Source organism: Centruroides vittatus, unplaced genomic scaffold, assembly GCF_030686945.1.
Source record: "Centruroides vittatus isolate TY-2023 unplaced genomic scaffold, ASM3068694v2 scaffold_1152, whole genome shotgun sequence".
Classification (NCBI taxonomy): Eukaryota; Metazoa; Arthropoda; class Arachnida; order Scorpiones; family Buthidae; genus Centruroides; species Centruroides vittatus.
The window spans coordinates 1,293,381-1,313,617 of record NW_027122670.1 but is presented as its reverse complement, the minus strand read 5'-3'; the positions used below and the strand labels follow the sequence as shown (position 1 = coordinate 1,313,617).

The 20,237-nt window shown below is 29.7% G+C and overlaps 1 protein-coding gene across 6 annotated transcripts in view; it reads right to left on the bottom strand.

Annotated features, from left to right (window-relative positions):
• The window catches only part of HUWE1 (HECT, UBA and WWE domain containing E3 ubiquitin protein ligase 1), a 202,847-nt gene that overhangs the window by 30,556 nt on the left and 152,054 nt on the right, over window positions 1-20,237 (bottom strand). For all 6 annotated transcript variants that reach the window (XM_067284115.1, XM_067284118.1, XM_067284119.1 and 3 more), the window contains 7 exons: window positions 18,677-18,933; window positions 14,091-14,265; window positions 10,474-10,638; window positions 6,003-6,081; window positions 5,639-5,931; window positions 3,775-3,880; window positions 314-399 (listed from right to left, as the gene is read on the bottom strand). In XM_067284115.1, the coding sequence (XP_067140216.1) occupies window positions 314-399; window positions 3,775-3,880; window positions 5,639-5,931; window positions 6,003-6,081; window positions 10,474-10,638; window positions 14,091-14,265; window positions 18,677-18,933 (1,161 nt within the window). The remainder of the gene's footprint in view (window positions 1-313; window positions 400-3,774; window positions 3,881-5,638; window positions 5,932-6,002; window positions 6,082-10,473; window positions 10,639-14,090; window positions 14,266-18,676; window positions 18,934-20,237) is intronic.

Below are 20,237 nucleotides of genomic sequence, written 5' to 3'. Positions count from 1 at the left end.
AATTATAAGATAAGGACACAAAAGCATATAATTCGAAACATGAAATTGAATTAAAAAAAAATAAATAAATAGATTAAATCATCTCTTGGTAATCAAAATATTGTAATATTCATACACATTCAAGTATTAATAGTACTTGAATGTTATAATATGTACTTGTACATATTATGTACATATTGTACATAATATGTACTTGAATTGTCACTCTTTCAACAAGTGAAAATGTGTGCTTAAACTATATAAACACACAAAAGGTTAATTTATATTTTAGTCTATTTTATAGAAATTTTCTAATTACTAAATAAAATATTACCTCCAAGAATATTTGAGAAATCAGATTCTGTTAAGACTGATGAAGGAGTCCCCATATTTTCATTTGTGGCTCTATTAATGATGGCACTAAGAATAAATACAAATATAATTTAATTTATGTAATTTTTCAAGATTACTACTTTAATATTTATACTAATAAAACATTATAATAGTTAATTATGTTAATTTAATTCATTATTTATATAATATATAATACAATATACACTCAAACCTGTTTTTGTGCAGTATATGAAAATTTCAGTCAAATTGGAACATAATTGACTTCTATAAAATTTTTTAAAACTCTACTGGATGTTTTCTATGACATCAGCAGGTTTTTTTTTAATTTTTTATTCAGTAAAATTTTTTCTCATACCTTTGTTTTGGTTCCCTCATATTTTAGTAGCATACAAATCAGAAATATTGTGTTAAATGTAGACTGTAGGTGTGAAATTTCACTCTGTTAAATGAAAAAATAACACTTCCTGCAGCTATATTTATCAAATAAAATCATTTTTTAACAATTATTTTTAACTTTTTATATAGTTTTCCTGTAAAATCACTTTTTGGGAGGGTGTTTATTTTGCGGGAATTATTTCCTGGCAAATTTTTTTAATGTTAGATTCGTATTTAAGTGGAAATAATTAATTAATATAAAAAATAAAATTCTTAGAGGATTTTTTTTCTTATTAGAGATTGCAGAAAAAGGCCTAAGGAGTTAAAAAAGCAATTCCTAGTTATTTGGTACGGTTTTGAGTTATTTTCTACGTGAGACTTTTTTTATGCGGTCCCTATTCACCGCATAAAAAAAATACTTTTTAATTGTGTTGCGAAAACTATTTTTTTATAGCTACTTGTGAAGTTTCGTGCAATTTTTTTTAATGCGTTTTCTTTTATGTGGTCCCTATCCACCGCACAAAAACAGGTTTGAGTGTACACAATTACATGAAATATTTTAGTTTGTAATTAGGGCAGGATTTAAATTTGTATCTATCTATTTTCTGATTTTATAGATATAGACAAACAAATAATTTACATTAATTTGATTTTTATTAATAAAAATTGAAAATTATCACCAAATTTAAAATTTCAATTAATATTTCTTAATGTTTGAAATTAAATTTTCTTTCATATTTTTACTTTATACAGTACCTTCCAAATTATTAGACCCATGCAAAAAAATTTATAATTTCTTTGTTTTTGATGTAATAAATCAATATTAATACAATTGTTGATAGAAGTATTTAAAATATTTATGTTAAGAATGTTTTTTGAAATAAAAAATTTTTTGCATATAAAAATTCTAATATATAGGGTCAATATAGGTAATTACATCTGTGATTCCCTGACCAATTATGACATTGTTCCTTGACCTATTAAGGTCTCTGCATAAAATTGATTGCATAATTAGCCATATCATTTCTACATTACAGTTTCATAATTTTATTTAAATTATTAAATATTTATTATACTACATTATTAAAATTATTTAAATTAATTTGTAAATTTTATTTAAGAAAAAGACTTGCAGCATGTCGTAAAACCAAATTTTCTTAAAGTGAGGAGGCAGGAAATTCAAAATAATTTAAACAGAACAAATTGCACACACTGTGAGGGGGAGAAATCACTTAATGTATGCTATTTTTGAACCATTCAAGGTCATTACATTTCTTCCCATCACTCCCTGAAACTTACAATGAGAGTGGTAAAGTTTTGGCAGAAAAGCGGGTCATTGTCAATGAAGTTTTTAAAAACCCAACATTAACTCTAAGGCAATATTTTGGTATATTTCTGAAAAATGTGGACTTCAGATGGCCCATGGAATTTTGAAAAAGAAGACATATCATAGATCATTAATCAGTCAAAACTGGCAGGATTACTATCTCCACATACTACATGTGGATAGCAGCAAAGAATACAACAAATAAAAATCAAGTAAATTGCACCATGCAGGTCAAAAAAATTGGGAGCGTTGTGTGGGGGGCAAAATCGCAAATGTTTAAAGTGTGAATCCATCTCTCTGTTATTAGAGGAAGGATAAGACGTAAATGAATAAAGTTTTGGTGGTTATCAAATTCCAAGTCAATATCTATCGGTTCAGGTGGCAGTTCACTCAAAGTATTTGCATCACAGTTAACACACTCAGTTTTCTTACAATCTGCATCATGGCTTTAGTCATTTGGGCTTTCTGATTACTTTGAAATTTTAGTTTCCAATGATATACATTTCTATTCATATTTCCTTTGCAATTTCTTCAATATTATGAAGAAATTGCACACTTATTGGCCTATTTTATCTGTTGTTATTGCTAAATAATATTGTAGATCCTGTCATTTTGAACAAATCAACAAGTCTAATGGTGTTAAATTGCATGATCTAAGCGGCCAATTGAAGTCTCCATTTTGAGAAATCACACGTCCAGGAAATTTTTCATGCAATAGAGCCATTGTTTCATGAACTGTGTGCGCAGGTGGGCAGTCCTGCTGAAAATAAATGTCATCTGCATCCATAGCATCAATTTTAGGCCAAAAAAAAAGCAGTCAACATCGTTCAGTAACGCAATCCATTCACTATAATGGTCGAACCAGCAGCGTTTTTGAAAAAGTATGGCCCAATTACACCACCAGCCCAAAAACCGCACCAAACTGTCACTCGTGGCTGGAGAGGTTGACTATTTCTCTTGGGTTTTCAGAGGCCCGGTTTTGCTTGTTTACGTACCCAGACAGATGAAAATGAGCATCATCACTCAGAATAATTTTGTTTAAAAAATCATGATCTTGTTCATGCAATTCCAGCACCCAATCAGCAAATGTATGGAGTTCTGCATGATCTGCTGGCTTCAATTCTTGTGTCAACTGCAAGTTATAAGCATGTAGGCCAAGATCTTTATGCAAAATGTGGTGCAAACTGCCTTGTGATATCCCCAATTTCTGTGATCGTCTCAAAATGGACAAACCTCAGTTTTCAGACAGGCTCTCAGCTACAGCAGTGATATTTGCAGCTGACCTGGCCGAATGAGCATGAGTTGGAGTCTTCACATCACTAACTTGTCCGAGGCATTCAAATTTATTGATTAAATTCACTATAGCTATGCGAGAAGGTACTGTACTTGATGATGACCAAAAGCAATATGAACTTTATGAACTGTCTCTGCAACATTTTTACCATTTTTGTAGTGAATTTTCACTATTTCAATGAGTTGTGTGAGTGTGTATCAATCCATATGTGAAAACCACCTAGCTTTTACTTCTCAAATGTCACCACAATGACAGTTGTATGTTGACAGTTAAAAAATGGCATAAAATTTAAAATGTTGAAAGACCCGTTACAAATACATGCATGCAATGTCCAAAATATGAAGTATTTAAGTAAATAAAACTCAAATTCTGTACTTGGATCTTATTTAGTTTTGAAAACATATTTAATAAAATAAGAAATATTAATAAAAATTAAAAGTTTTACTCTATTAAAGCTTCAGCTGCACAAGTCTGTCTATTTTCACTTTGTTCAATCATAGAATTTTCAATTTGAGGTAATGAAGATTGATCAGCACTTTCTTCATTTCCACCTAAAAATAAAAATATCATGATCTTTTACTCCTGTTAACAATGAAAAAATTATAAATCTAACATGCAGGTTTAAATACATAAAAATCTAATAAATAAATATGGAGCATAATAAACTATCAATTTCATGAAAATATTTACACACATTAATAAATCATGTGTTTAAAAAGTTTAATGCTTACATCCCAAAAAGTGATTGAGTGAGTAAAGTAGATATATACTGTACACTTGCATGCAAATTATTACATTTAGAAGATCAATTCAGTTATTTCAAGACAGCATTCAAACATAAAAGGCAGTTTCTTGAGTTAAGTGACTGGACTGAGTCATAATCCATTTATGCCATACAAAAGAACTTGGAAAGTATAGGTACTGTACCTCTACTCAGAGCCACCATTATGTTGTATTGGGGCCTGACATCAAAATGATGGTTCTGAAAGTTTAACTGATAGTCTAACTTATTATTTTGTATAAAAATAAGTTTATGTATGAAATTTATATTCCTATAATTCTAAAAATTTATTTCATTAATTAATTATAACTAACCAAATATACTAAACAAATCAATATTTGCGTATTAAAAAAGATAACACTCTTTTTATACCTCTAAAATATAATGTATATACATTAATAGGAACACAGTACTATCATGTCTCTAATATATACATGATATATTTAGTAATAAATTCCTTTTATGTTTCATTGTGGATTAGATTTGTTTTCATTACAGTGAAATAATTGTAAGGACCTTTAGAAATCAGTAGCTAGATGGGATTGTCCATAAATTATGTAATGTTGTTATGTACTGTACAATCCTACCATATGCAACACATCCACAACTGACCTCCTTAATTGTACTAAGGAATAATGTTCAGCACGATACTAAGGAGTGCATTTTATTAATTATTTGTGTAACGTACAAAGGTGTGATACACAATACAATTTGCCATAAAACAGTTCCAAAACAGAAATGACTAACACTTCAATTTACCTGCTTACCCACCCAACTGTATCTACATTATGTAATTTATGCATAGCCCTAAGTTTATAAAACACACAATAATTTTAAAGTAATTGCATTAATTGGCTATTTATAGGATAGATACTTGAAATTAATATAATGTAACAAAAATTTTAATTTACAAAATTAAGTAAACAAATTTTAAAAAGCAATATAGAACTACACCATAAAGAAACCAGATAAGTCAGAATTATTGTAATAAAAACCATTACTAATGATTTTAATAAAAAAAATTATAAATTTAATAATAATGGTGAAGTCACTTCTAGTATATTCTGTAAAAATTTTTATAATTTCTGAAGTTATTTAACTAAGTATACTCATGTATCAGATGACTGTAAAGATAAAGTGTTTTCTTTTGTGCCAGTCAGCTGTCGGTGATTAGAAATTTTAGATTTGTTTATTGTAAGCATTGAAGTTTATTAAAAATTATTCTTCCATTAGATTCTTTTAATTATAAAAAGGCAAACAGGTAGATAAAGTTTTGACTCAATTTCTGGTGCAAGAAGGTTTTTGATTAAATCAATGTCAGATATTGAAATACATACAGCTATGTTGTTTGTAAAATTAGAGAAGTAGAGAAGAGAGTCCATATTAGTAGCATATGCACTTGTTTAAAGGATATCTGAGCATTTCTGTGTTCAGGAACATAAGTTTCCCTTTCAAGCACTAAAACTACTAAACTAGCAAAGAAATTTTTATATTTTTAAAATTTAGTATAATAAAATTATTTATATACCTCCAGGAAATACTGGAATTTGTCCTTCTCTTTCAATATTAGCCAATTCAGCATCCATATGTAATGCATCATCCTGTTCAGTGCTAGCACCTACTGTATCTTGATTTTCAGATATCGGTGCTTCTGAAGTACATGCTATTTCATTTGTTTCACTAGCAAGCGATGCTACAAAAGTTGGTTCACTTGTATCCATTGGTGAAGGTACAGCTGAATTACCAAGACTGTCTTGTTGAACTGATGAAGGAACAGGTATTCCTAAAGCACTACTGCTAGTGAATGTACCATCCTGCCATCTTTAGATAGATGATTGAATAGTTGTTATGAAAAATTTAATTAAAATGAAATTATTAATGAATCAACAAACCTTCCAGTAAATGGTGTCACAGAAGTTGATAGTGTCATTCCATGATTTGCAGTTGTCACACCCATCATGAAATTTATGGCTACATACAAGAAAAAATTTACAAAAGAAAAAAATGAAAATCTTTTAATAATAATTTAAATTATTTTAAATTTTTAGGTAAAACATCTGTTTTCAAGCTTTAATAAACATCTTAAGGAATTATAAATATCAAAAATAATATTTAAAATTTGAGAAATTATGCAAAAATAACTTTCTGGCTAAAACATTTTCTTGCCATTAAAACACTAATTACATGAAAAGCAAAAAGGTATTACAAGAACAGCAGCAGATAAGCTACACATTTTTTAATTTTTGTAATTATGTACACACAAAAAGGTTTTGCAAATATAATTATACAACTGAAAATATAAATTATATACACACTTAAATTTTCAAATGTATATTTATATTTGTAAAAGCCTTTGATAAAATCTAAGAGAAATTATACTGAAAATTATGAATATACAATTTAAAAATTCAAAAATAGCAGAAAATTTCAAAAAGTTAATTTTAATGCAGTTTAAATAATTTAATTACTGGACAAAATTTCAATTATCTGAATTATTGTGAACAAAAGACACCTCAGATAATCAAAAACTCAGATAATGAGGAAATGTTTGGTAAATCATATAATAAACTTCATTCTGATGTATTAATATAATAAAATTCCTTTCAAAATTTCTAGAGCTCTTGTCAAGTATTGCACATCAGCTGATCTGTAAAACAAACTGACCTAGTTCAGTTTCATAATTTTGTTGACAATTTTTCCACAATTCATCTCAATACATAATCTAAGTTAAATAGATTTATACCAGTCATCAGCAACCTATGGTTCTAGAGGTCCTCACTTGTAGCTCTTAAGGCTTTCACAATAATTTTGTTTTCCTGTTTTCTGCCTCCTACCTTTGTGCAACTTTAAGTTGATATTTGTGAAGAACATTCAAACTAAATTTCCATAAGATGAGAATAAACTATTTATATTACTAGTTTGCCTATCATTAGCATATATTGTTTTAGTATCTAGTATATGTGGAATTTAATAATTATTATGTAGAACAGTAGTCAATTCTAAAAAAATTGCATGTCACTCACTGGAAGCCTGCAAAGTTTACAAAATACATGCAGGATGCCTTAAGACAGGGATGGCTAACCTTTTTGAGTCTGCATGCAATATTGTAAGCATACTTAGCTTTAAAGATGTTAATGCGTGCCAAAGTCTTAGACTTTGAATAATGATATTTAAAGAAATTAAACAAATACACTTTAATTCGAATAAATGTAAAAAATCTGATTGAAAAAAAAGATGATCAGGTGATAAACAGAAAGGATGATTGAAAAGGACAAAAATCATATGATACATTACGTGCCAGATGATTTCTCTTACGTGCCACTTTGGGCATGCGTGCCATAGGTTCCCCACCCCTGCCTTAAGAGAAATATAAGTTTCTAGTCTTAAAATTCTTGGCAGTGATTAAATGCATTTTTTACTAATAATTCTCATTGCTTGTCATTGATATCAAACTAATTGATAACATTAACCAAAGATAGTATGCTTTCATAAAATAAGAAACAAGATGTAATAAAATTTTAAATTGTAATGTCTATTGATAGCAATTAAATAGAGTAAAACAAATGTCTTAAACAAAAACATCTACATCTGGTCAATTGGAAGAAAATCATCTTTCATCAGTCTAACATACATAGTCATATCAGTTCGATGTAACAACAAAAAATAAACAATTTAATTTAGAAAGTTTAGATCATCCTATTTATCCAAGTTTTCTTTCAGTTTTCAATTATTTAAATTATAAAAAAAAAATCTAAGTTTTGAAGAAGTAAAATATGACATACAATCATTTTTTAAATCAACATAAAAAATTTTGCACAGACAGAACCAATAAACTTGTTGAATATTTGAAACCAGCATAAATACACTTGGCTCTTCTGTATCAGATGCATTAAATAGAATGTAAAAAATGAAATTATTCTTATTAGATCCTAAAAGTTTTGTCTCACTGCCATTGATGGTTCACAACTCCCACATTTCATTTATTCCCTCCCATATCTCGGTTAAATTTGTATTGTTTACATAAAGAATTATTAGTTTTATGTATATTAATTAAATAACTATATGAAAAAATTAAAAAATAATAATTACTAGAAAAACAAAAATGTTATAATTTAAAATAATACAGAGCATAGTAGTAGTAGTAGTGTAAGAAACTGAGTCCGAACGTTATTTTTATTTTATTATTATTTCCGTTTTATTATCTTTTGTTTGGGTTTATGTTTATTTAGGACGAAGGTTCCCCACCACTCTCTTGTTAGTAATGAAAAATGAAGATAAAACAACTCACGGAGAAATAAGCGCCATAGGAAACATCTTGCGCACTTGTGCTGCCCGGCGGAAGTAACAGTCCGCAGAAAAAAAAAAAATGGAAGGGGGAGTCCCCACAATCACTAGTAGAGAAATACTTGATAAACCGTCTTAAACATCCCAGAAAATTATGATAAATATTTTGTAAACGGTTTATAAGCTTTGTCGGAAACTTAAAGCTGCCAGAAAAGAAAATTAATGTTAGCAACTAAGTATGTAAATAAGGGGAGTAACCCAGCTCAAGTGTGACGTCACCTCACAGTATAAAACCCGTACGTTAACCGAAGAAGGAGAGGCGAGTTCCAAACCGAGGTGATTTCCAAACTGAGGTGAATTCCAAATCGAGGCGACTGTGAGAGCGAGGTTAATTCGAAAGCAAAGTATTTTCTGATAGAAGTCCAGATTGATAATTGGACGATCCAAGGTGTTAAAGAGGAGTTCGATTGACGATTTGACGATATCGAAAGGATTGAGGAAGTAGTTTCTTCGTATAGTGAGGTGACGGATAGACGTTTAATTAGTAAGAGATTTTGTTCATAGTTTCTAAGTATTTGATTTGTCGAATTTCAAAGGGGAATTAATATTAAGTTAAGCTAAATAGCTGAGTTTATTGTCGGGTTGACTTGTTGAATTTCGTTAATAAATTTTGTTTGAAGTATTGACATTTGTACGTAGTACGTTCTAGTTGCTAATTAAATATATTTGAACTTTTGATTTGACTTGATATTTATCGTTGTTATTACTAATATTTCGGTGCACGCTTAAAAGCCCAGGCCTGGCAAACTAATCTCGAATCCGCGTAAAGTACCCGTTAGGTTAACGGAAGTTTCACCGACCGTAATTATAGTCGGTTTCCTAAGCTACTAAAAAAATAGTACTTTACAGTAGTAGTAGTAATAATAACTATAATGATCATCTTAAAACTAGGCAAAGGGTGCTATTAATAAACTGATCAAATATAATATTCAGGGATCAAATTTTGTACCTTATAGTTCATAAAATATTTAAATTTTTAATATTTCAGGGATATCAAATATATTACCAGATTCTTCTGATAATATATTTCATATTCCCTTTTAACTATACCATTTTCTTCTACTGTAAAAATTTTGATAAATGCTAATGCTGTAAAAAAAAATGTTTCATACTAATAAGTGAATCAATAACACCAATGTAACTTGATGATTATATTAAATAATTAAAATAATATATGCAGGAGATATAAAAAAGATCTTCCACATATATTCAGGCCATACATAAATTTGACAAAAATTATTTACATTTATGTCAAATTTTCATTGAAGAAACTGACAATCTAAAACAACAGAAGTTAATTTTTTAGGATCAATAATTTGAAGATAAAGAAATTTTAAATATTTTTAACTTTATATTACTAAAATCTATAATATAATATATTCTGCTTATTGTGATCATAGATAATATCAATCAAGATTGATGGAATCATCAAGTCTCAATGAAACCTATAAAATAGCAAAAATTGTCATTATTTATTGTAATTAGAAATGTGCTTTCATTTACAATTTGTTTTATCTTTCAATCCTGATAAGTGACTACTGTAAGGTAATATGATAAAAATATGAAGAATGTCAATACACAAAAACCACATTTCTCACAGTCATGCTAAAAACATTACATAGCAAGTTCTTTTTTAATCATCAGGAAGAAAATCATAATCAAGAAACTAAAACAACTTGAAACCTGTAAAATAGATTTCTACATAATATATAAAAATATCTACAAATTTTGATACTTCAAATACATACAATATGAAGATTTTAATAATGAGCTGATCCAAATTAAAAGTTAAATTCTTAAACTCAAAACTTAAAATTTCATTTTAAAATTATATTGCTCTTTTTTATTATGCAAATTAAGGTAAAATTCATATTTCAAGTTTTAAACAATGTTTGTTGCCCTATACTGGTAAAACCATTCTAACTGTTAAATGTTATCATTTGGATATCATTTCATCTTAGTTGTAAAGTGATCACAATAAGCAGCATCCACTGTATTTTAAAATAAAACAAAAATTACCTTCACTAACAACAGTAGATATTGAGCTGGTTGTCAGTGTAGGCATAACTGCAGGTGCAGTAGAAGCCATTGAAGGATTAGGAGTAGAAGTAATGGCTAAAGCAGGGCCAAGAACTTGTTCTACAATAGATGCTGCTAAACGTTCTGTATTTAATGATGTTCCAACTGAAAATAAAAATTATTGAAAAAGATTAAAACTCTGAAGATAAAAATTATAAATAGAATCACATTGTTCAGAACTAATCAAAAACAGTCCTCAACTGAAATAAAATTTTTATTTTATCTGGAAATTATTTTTGAGTTCATTTTTATTTATCAAATTTGGAAGTGAAAGAGTTGTGTACAAGGCCTGCTAATTGAATGTAATAGAATTTCACTATTAAATTCAGATATTCTATTTTTGATTAATTTTGAAGGATAATTCTTGTAATTTTCTTAGAATGTGTGTGTATTTTTTGTATCCATTTTGATCCGATTTTTGAAATTTACAATATAGTTGATATTGATGCAAGTCAATGAATCATACAACAAAAGATGAAATAAAATATTGGTAATCAAGAAAATTGATTGCCAGTGTCTGAGAATCTCCAATATCAATTTCCTTGTCTTTAAAGTTCCCAAATGATTGATATTTTAATCCATAATTTTTGCAGCAATAAATAAATTACACCTAATTATGTGTTTACAAGATAGACTGGTTCACAGAAATTACATGTAAAAAAAATACACTGTATATAAGGAAAGTTGAAAAATTGGTTATGAACCTAAGAAATCAACAAAACTAATGAAATAAATCATATGAAATATCTTGTTAAAATCTTATTTTTTTGCATGTTATCAAATTTTATTTCATATACATTGCACATAAATAAAAATAAATTATAAGAACATAAATTTCATTTGAAAAACAAAATAACCTAAAGAATTACACTCAAACCTGTTTTTGTGCGGTCTTCTTTTGTGCAATTTTTTATATGTGCAATGTGTTTTGTGCAATTATTTTTGTGCAGTATACCAATTTGATTGAAATTCATATATAGCACACAAAAAAAAAAATTGCACAAAACAACTCGCACAAAAAAAGACCGCACAAAAACAGGTTTGAGTGTAATGAACATAAAAAATTAGGCAGAATTTGTAATTATTATGCCTCACATTTAAAGCTTATAAGTAGATATTGAGCTGGTTGTCAGTGTAGGCAAAACTGCAGGTGCAGTAGAAGCCATTGAAGGATTAGGAGCAGAAGTAATGGCTAAAGCAGGGCCAAGAACAAGAGAAAAAAAAATTGTAATGTCATTTTCTGTTTATGGAAAACAAACCTCTGTAGTATAATTGACACAAGGCTTCTCTTTACATCCTGCTTTTAATCCACTTTTTTATTTGCCAAGACACATTTCGGGCATTTGCCCTTCCTCTATCAGCTTTTTCTTTTTTTTGATGTTACATATTTGTCTTAATGGGTAAATTTCTCTTTTGAGCAGGGAAGCAAAAACACTTTTAGGCAAAAGGCATACTTTTTTGTATGCCTTTTGCCTAAAAGTGTTTTTGCTTCCCTGCTCAAAAGAGTGCTTGGAAAGTAAAATGCTGCTAGCAGATGTTGAGAAGGGAAGCAAATGTTAAATGATTTTTAAGTACTGAAGATCAAAAAAGAGAAACTAGCAAACACTTAATGGGTATAAAAGTATGGCTTTTGCCTATAAGATAAACATATAACATCAAAAAATGAAAAAGCCGACAGAAAAGGAGCAAATGCCCGAAATGCATTTTGGCAAATAAAAGTGGATTAAAAGCAGGATGTAAAAAAAAGACTTGCACTGATTATACTACACTTCATTGTGTAACAGAAACAAAATAGAAAGACAGAGTTTCAAAATAAGAAGCCTCTGTAGATTTAACTCTTGTTAAATAAAATTTTATTCATATTTATTTTCAGACATGGTGTTATTGTGATATTTGACATGGAACAAACATGAGCCCATGAGAAAACTGTCCATACATAATGTTAACAATTAAAATAAACCAGCAACAAGTTGCTCAACTTTCCTGGCAACATTTAAAATTTTGGTGGCACCATCTGTTCTCATATTTTATTAAATAACTTTTTATATTTTTAACTATTGTAAAATGGTAAAAAGCTTAATTACGAGGGTGGGAATGGGTTTTATAAAAAGTGCAAAAGATACACATGACCCCCATTATCTCCCTACACCCTCAACCTTTACCAATCAAAATTTAATAGCATCAATCCTTCTAATAAACAAACCTCCCTGCAAAATTTCAGAAATTTTCGACAAAAAGCACAAGAATTTTTAAGCTTCAAAGAGAATTTAAACATGAACAGAATCATGTCTCCCCCTACACACACATACTAACATCTACACTGTGTACACACAGAAAATTACCCCAAAATATTTTTGTATTGACATCATAATGTCTCCCTAGTCCAAAAATGTAAAAATCTGGGGGGGGGTCATTTTTTGCAGATTGCCATACTTTCCCTTTGTTATAACAGCTGGAAAAGTAAAAATAAAACATAGATTATGCCTTCCCTATTTTTGTATCACTTGTCTTTTTCCTCCATGTATGGTAATGTTTGAAGCTTACTTGCTTGTGAGAAATAGTATGCAAAATATGTGAAAATAAATGTAATGAAATAAAGGTTTTATTTGACAATGTAAAAAAGTTAAAACTATAAAGGCTTGTTTTTGCTAAACAGAAAATGATATAAAACGAGTAAAAATTGTGACAAGCTGTAAACATAAGGAATAATAGTAATAATAATGCTACTGATGCAATAAAATAATAAAATTTCATGTAAAAAAACTTTGAAGGTTCAAACCTACATCGTCTAGCTCCAGTACCTAGCATCTTATTCACTTGGCTATCACCACCCTGGCACATGAAACTTCCAAACATAAGCTAAATACTGAATTTTTAGAGGCCCAATTTTTGGAAAGGCTTGAGAAGTGGGTCCTACTATTTGGGCAAGGAGATGTTTGTGTTTAAGGCTATGTGCTTACCAATTTCATTCAAATAGGAGACCCGAATGTCTCACCCTCTCCTTGTTAGAAGTAGGAATAATTTTTAAATGAATAATTCCAAATAACACATTTCATCGCAATGCTTAAACAGTATTTCACAGGTTCTGTAATGTCAAAATTTTTGTTTTAGTCTACTAAAAAAGATCAAAATGAAAAAAAGTTATCCCAAAAAATTCTCCAAATTTTCTGTTGATCAATAAAAAATCCCCAATCTGAAAACATTGAGTGGCATTGCACAAAACTATCTTCCAATTCTTGACATCACTTCCTGCTTTTTTTGCCTGAACTTGCCACATGACATTATGAAATCATTAGATGTCTGGTGCACAGGATTCCCATTGTGTGGAAGCTCGACATTTTGCTCCTTTTCCTGCAGTGTGATTCAATTTTATGCTAAATGTAGAAACAAGCAGATTAGGGTTTTTATTGCCACTTTCTATTGCCAGTAGTATCTTTTTATCACCACTTTAATGTATCATCAAGTGGAAATTTTGAGGCTATGCAGTGCTAACCCTGCCTTTAAAACCATCAGGATGTGCAATGTTTGTTTTAACAATTAATAAAAAGATTATTTACCAGGAGTTGTTCCTGCAACTACAGCTGGAGGTGTTGTTGTCGTAGTAGTTGTTACTGCAGCAGTTGTTGTTACTGTTGTTGTGGTTGAAGGTGTTGCTGGAAGAACATTATTCATTCCAGAAATAGCATTAGTTTGATCAGTATCTGTTGCTATTGCTTGACCTGATTCTGTTATCTATAAATATATTATGAATGAAATGTAACTAGAAAATATATTTTAAACCCTCAAAAATTGCAAAAAGTAAAAAAAAACATTCCTTATACAAATTACATATACAACTATATATGAATTATAGACAATAATGAATTTACTAATTAAAAAAATAAGACAATACTTTACATGATATAAAATGTTTCTTACAAGTAATTTATATAATAAATTGAAATAAATATATAATAATTGTATAATAAATTGAATGAATCATTAATTTAAATATACTTTTATTCCATTTATGAGGGGGCTTCAAAACGTTCGTGGAAAAAGGATAGTATAAAAAAAACTATTTCAGTTATGATGTTTATTTTTCAACATATGCTCCATTAAAGTTGACACACTTCTGCAAACGTTGATACCAGTCTTTATGTCCGTCTGAGTACAACTGAGGGTCTTGTGATCTGAACCATGTCAGAGTAGCTCTTTTTACATCTTCAACTGATGGAAAAGTGGTACCTTTTAATAATTTTTTTCAACTTTGAAAAGAAAAAGAAGTCAAATGAGGCTAAATCAGGGCTGTAGGGGATGTCAAATGATTTTCCATCGAAATTCACGTAGCACAAGTCTTGTTTGACGAGCACCACGAGCGAGTGCATTGTTGTGGTGGAAGAGGATGCATCGATGCAGCTTTCCAGGGCATTTTTCTGAGATTCTTTTGGACAGTTTTCTCAAAATTCTTTCATAATAAGCAGATGTAATTGTCTTCTTGTTCTTGAGAAAGTCAAGTAGCAAAATCCCGTCTGCATCCCAGAAGACAGTGACCATGACCTTTCCTCTTGAATGCTCAGATTTTGCTTTGACTGGTCCACTTCCACCCTGGTGCAGCCACTGCTTTGATTGAATTTTGTCCTTGGGATCATACTAGTAGGGCCATGTTTCATTCCCTGTCACATTTCTTTGCAGAAAAGCTTCAGAGTCTTCATCCGACTTGTTCAAAATTTCCATTGAAAGATCTGCCCTCATTTACTGCTGATCTGGGTGCAACAGCCTAGGGACCCATCTAGTGGAAAGCTTGCTTTAGTCCCAAACTCTCAACAAGAATTGTGTGCGCAGAACCCACAGACATTGAGTGTATCTGCTACATTTTCAGTGATTATTCATCTATCCTTTTCAATCAAGTCACAAACAGCAATGTTTTCCTCACAAACTAACGTTGTTGGCCTGCCACTGCGGGGCTTCTCTTCAACCTTGATTTTTCCACTTCTGAAGCGACTTATCCATTTGTAGGTTGTTGACTTCTTTGGAGCATTATCACCATAAACTTGTTCCAGAGCATCAATGATTTGCCAATTCTCCCAACCAAGTTTCACGATAAACTTTGTTTTTTCTGGTCTCAATTTTGATGGATTCCATGTTGCTTGAATAGTGCTTGACTTTGGTGGCATGGTTTATGTTTGAACATCTTATAACACATTGGTATAAGAATGTTCAGGTGCATTGAAATCAAAATCCTTCCAAACAATTTTTAGTTATAAACTTTTTCCACAAACTTTTTGAAGCCCCCACGTATGTCCTATTTACGTCTTTTTAATATATATGTACATTAAAAAGAATATTTAAAAAAGTTTTCTATAAATTTTTCAAAATGATAGAATGCTTAAATATTTTATGTACCATTTTAATATAATAGATAAATATAAAAGCTATTCAAAAGCTAATTGAAAATTAGTATATAAAATCATATAAAAATTACTAATTTATAAATGAAGAAATCTAGAGCAACTAAAACTTTAAAAGCAATAAATATACAGGATTATTACAAATGAATCAGTTTTAAAGTCCTGTAACTTCCAAAGTACTAAGCTGAGTCTTTCCACACCAGACATGAAACGAAAGAGACTCTCCAAATTTGAAACAAATATATAAACATTTCCTTGTGACACATCAGGTAGCAGCACAATGTCCATTATCAAAATTGCAGCTATACAGCAGAAGGCATTTCCAATGATTATCTTTCAGCAGGATGGGTCTCCACTTCATTAACATATTGAAGTGCATTGATACCTGAATGCCAAACACCCACACTGCTGGATTGGGCAATGACTTAGCACTGTACAGATGTCTCTCAGATCTCTGGACTTCAGTTTTTTTTGTCAGGGCATGTAAAAGACAGTTTACATGCTGCCATTATCAATATCTTTGGCAGTGCTCTGGGATGACATCATCACTGTAATTATGACCATCCAAGAAAACAGACTAAAATGTGTGGGGCAAATTGGACTACCACTTGGACATGTGTCATGTTAGAAAAGGAACATATAAAAAAACATTTGTGTCCTATAACACAAACATTGACAGTTTCTCATTCTTTTAATCTACTACTTATTGTTAAATCTGAATTATTGATGGAAATACAATTGCTTGAAATCCAAACAAACTTTTAATAACCCTTATATCGAAAAAATGCCTAATTGTATATAAGAAATTATCACATATCATAAATTGATATCAATTATCATGGTCCAGTTTTTTTGTTATTAAGAAATGCTGTTGTGTTTATTAATAAGCATAAAATTTCATAAATATCAACTTCCTGAAACCCAATCTATTGATACTAAGCCAAATGATTGCCAAAATTAATCAGGCTATTAATATGCCATAATTAATAAATAAATTAGAAACTAAGTATTAAACTTTGTGTTTTTTATTTTTTAAAAACAAAAACCAAAAACACTATATTGACTAATAATGCATAATTTTATATTATGCCTACTATAACAGTTTTTATCTGGAGGGTTTAGCCTGAAGAGGAATGTGTAGCATCCAAAATGTATAGCATTGATAGTTCATTAAAAAAAAAGTTGATTTTATGGTCCTAGTCTTTGATAAAAAATGATTATAGTAGGCATAATATAAAATTAAGTTATCAGCCAGTATAGTGTTTTTGAAAGTATAGTGTATAGAAAGAAATTGTTCCATAAGTACAATAATTTTTAAAATAGAAACGAAGTAATTTGGTACTATAGGTAGACATGAGACACCATCTCTTAAGTAAATTAAAAAGCTTGCTTTGAGTGCAGATTGCCTAACTGGCAAGCGCACTGCACGGCAAGCAAATGTGAAAATTTGAACTTGCCGGAACCAAACGCCAGCAATAAAATGTTTTATTGTTTGGTTCCCACGGAGAAAACATGAATCACGAGGAACAACATTCGAATAGTGCTGGTTGGTGAAAGAGAGAAACGTGACCGAGACGATAAAAGGGTGACAAGAGTGGAAAAGGAGGTCGGTTACATAGTGTCTGTCCGATCGACTCCAGGTTGGTTACGTAGTGTCCATTAGACAGTGTGTGCGTCCCGAGTCCTGAGTCAACCCGCCGTTGAACGAAGGAATACCTTGCTGAAAATACCTTGAACTTGTGACAAGACCGACTCTGAACAAGAGGTATGGGGACTCCCCCAAATTCGCATAAACTCTCCCTCTGCGTATCCAAAACTTAGGCGACGGTAGCTCGCCCCTAATTGTAACTGTAGCTTTAGTCTTAATAAATTATTGTTGTTTTTATACGTTGTTAATGTCATTTGTTCGAGTATCGCTGCCGCTCTATTGTCGGCCCATCAACTTCCTCCGCTCGCGTAATGCGTAACGCCCGAACCGCCATCTTGATCGTGGGCAGGTCTCACCAACCTGTCAGCCGAGAAAAAGGAGGTGCGACTCCGTCCACCTCCCGGCACACCCACACAAAGTTTCCTCCAGGCTAGTTTTTTCTTCTAAGATATTCTAAATTATTTATGAAATTATTATAATTATTAATTTAGATAAAAGATTGCATCTAACTTCTACATCTAGTGCCAAATTACTTAGTTTCTGATTTATTATTTATAGCATGTTAATAACCTGATTAATTATGATGATTGTTTGGCTTAGTATAGAAATTTCATTTAAAAAAAAAAAATATAATATAAACAGATGTAGAAGTTTATTTTATTAACTACTATCAATAAAAAAACTGACTTTAAAATTTTTAAACATTTTGTTCATATAATTTTTCTAACTTGATAAAATAAAAAAAAAAATTTACATATATTAAAAGGAACTGATGGGAAAAATAAATACTCTAACTATTAAGGAATAAGCATAAAGTTTTATAACTATTTTTCACTTGAGATCCTATTGAATATTACTGAAAATAAAAGTAATTGGTTGTTTTAATAATTAAATTCTTACAGTTTCTGTAAGTGTTCCTCTAACATTTCATTTTAATAAATATATATTTTCAAAAACATAATTTAAAAAAAAATTAAACTATATACAAATTTTTAAAAAAAGCACTTTTTCAATTTGATTATTGACTTTTCTATTTTTACATTCAACCCAAAATAGTAAGATTTAAAAAAAAATTACATTTTAAATTATAATTATTTTCACTAACCTCCATTGCAGTTGGACCAATGACAGAAGAGCTGGGCAAAGTAGTTTCCTCTGTATTATTCTCTCTTGTCTCTTGATTGTCTACATTACTAGGAGCAATGTTTTCTTGAATTTGTGAAAATTCTGTTTTCTCTTTCTCTTCTTTCTGTTGATTTTTTATTTCCTCCTCCTCTTGTAACTTTTTGCGTTTTTCCAGACGTTCTTCCAATTCTTCATCTCTATATTTCTCAAGGACACTTATAATTGATGGCTTCAAACCTAAAATTTTAAATAATGAAATTTTTTACCATACATAAAAATAATGAATTTGTGAGATGTAATAAGCATATCATACAAATTAAATGTATCAATATAAAAGCTGAATGAATAGGATAAAGATAGCAAAATCATAAACATTTATTCTGCAAATGCCATTTCATAGTAGATAGCAAATAAATTATATTAAAAATTGGATGTTTATAACTAAGTGGATATAAATCAAAAATATACATCCAGTAACAAATGATTAACTATTCTTGTTTTAAAATAAAAAAAATTAATATGAAGAGACCAGCTGTTTACATCATTACACCATTAATGAAAATGCTTGTACTGAGCAAATAAGAAAATTGAATTATACTATACTTCAGGAATATCATCATTAATTACAAAAATATTAGTAAACCTGAAGTGTTCAAAATTTAATTACTGTTATTTGATTTAATGGGGAAAAAATGTTTTTAAAAATATTTTTAATAAAATAACAATAATTTTTGTGTAAAATATATAAATTATGGTGGATTTGTTTGTTTATAACAATTTTTCAGGACCAGGACAGCTTATGCTACAGTATATGGTATGATGTAACTTGCATCTCAATGCAATTCACTAAGATGCAAATCTGTAGCACATCATTGACACATACCACATGAATCAAAGCAACATAATCTCCTTTCAAAATATATTCAGATGACTTCTTCCACAAAAAATAAAAAATGGGTGAATCACCTTTACTTCTCATAGTAATAACTACAAATTGGTGAATCTCTATAACTACTCCATCTAGCTATCAATCTTGACAGAAATAAAATCATTTCATATTTTTATAATGCATCATCTCTAATCATACATTATTATTATTTCAAATTCTAGTATTTTTATTTTTTTGATTGAGACAATGTAACATATAATTCATATTTCCAACAGTTTCCACTTATCATCTATCATGAATATAATGATAGATAAAAACTACAGCAGATCTCCATTATATCAGATATGTAGAGAGACAAACCAAACTACAGTGCTGCCTTGACTTAAGAGTTTAATTCATTCCACAATTAATTCACAAATTACACTTATGTCAAATCAATTTTCCCCATTGAAATGAATTGAAATGACAATCTATTTTTCCATCCCACATCACAATTTTTTTGTTACATGTTTTTAAATAAGAAAAATGTACTGATAAATAACAAATATTACAATATAATGTACTGCAATAAACTGGTTTTACAGATTAATAAAAAGTAAAAATACATTTGATGGATACTAGTCCAATCTTCTCTGCTTGCCATGTCCAATCA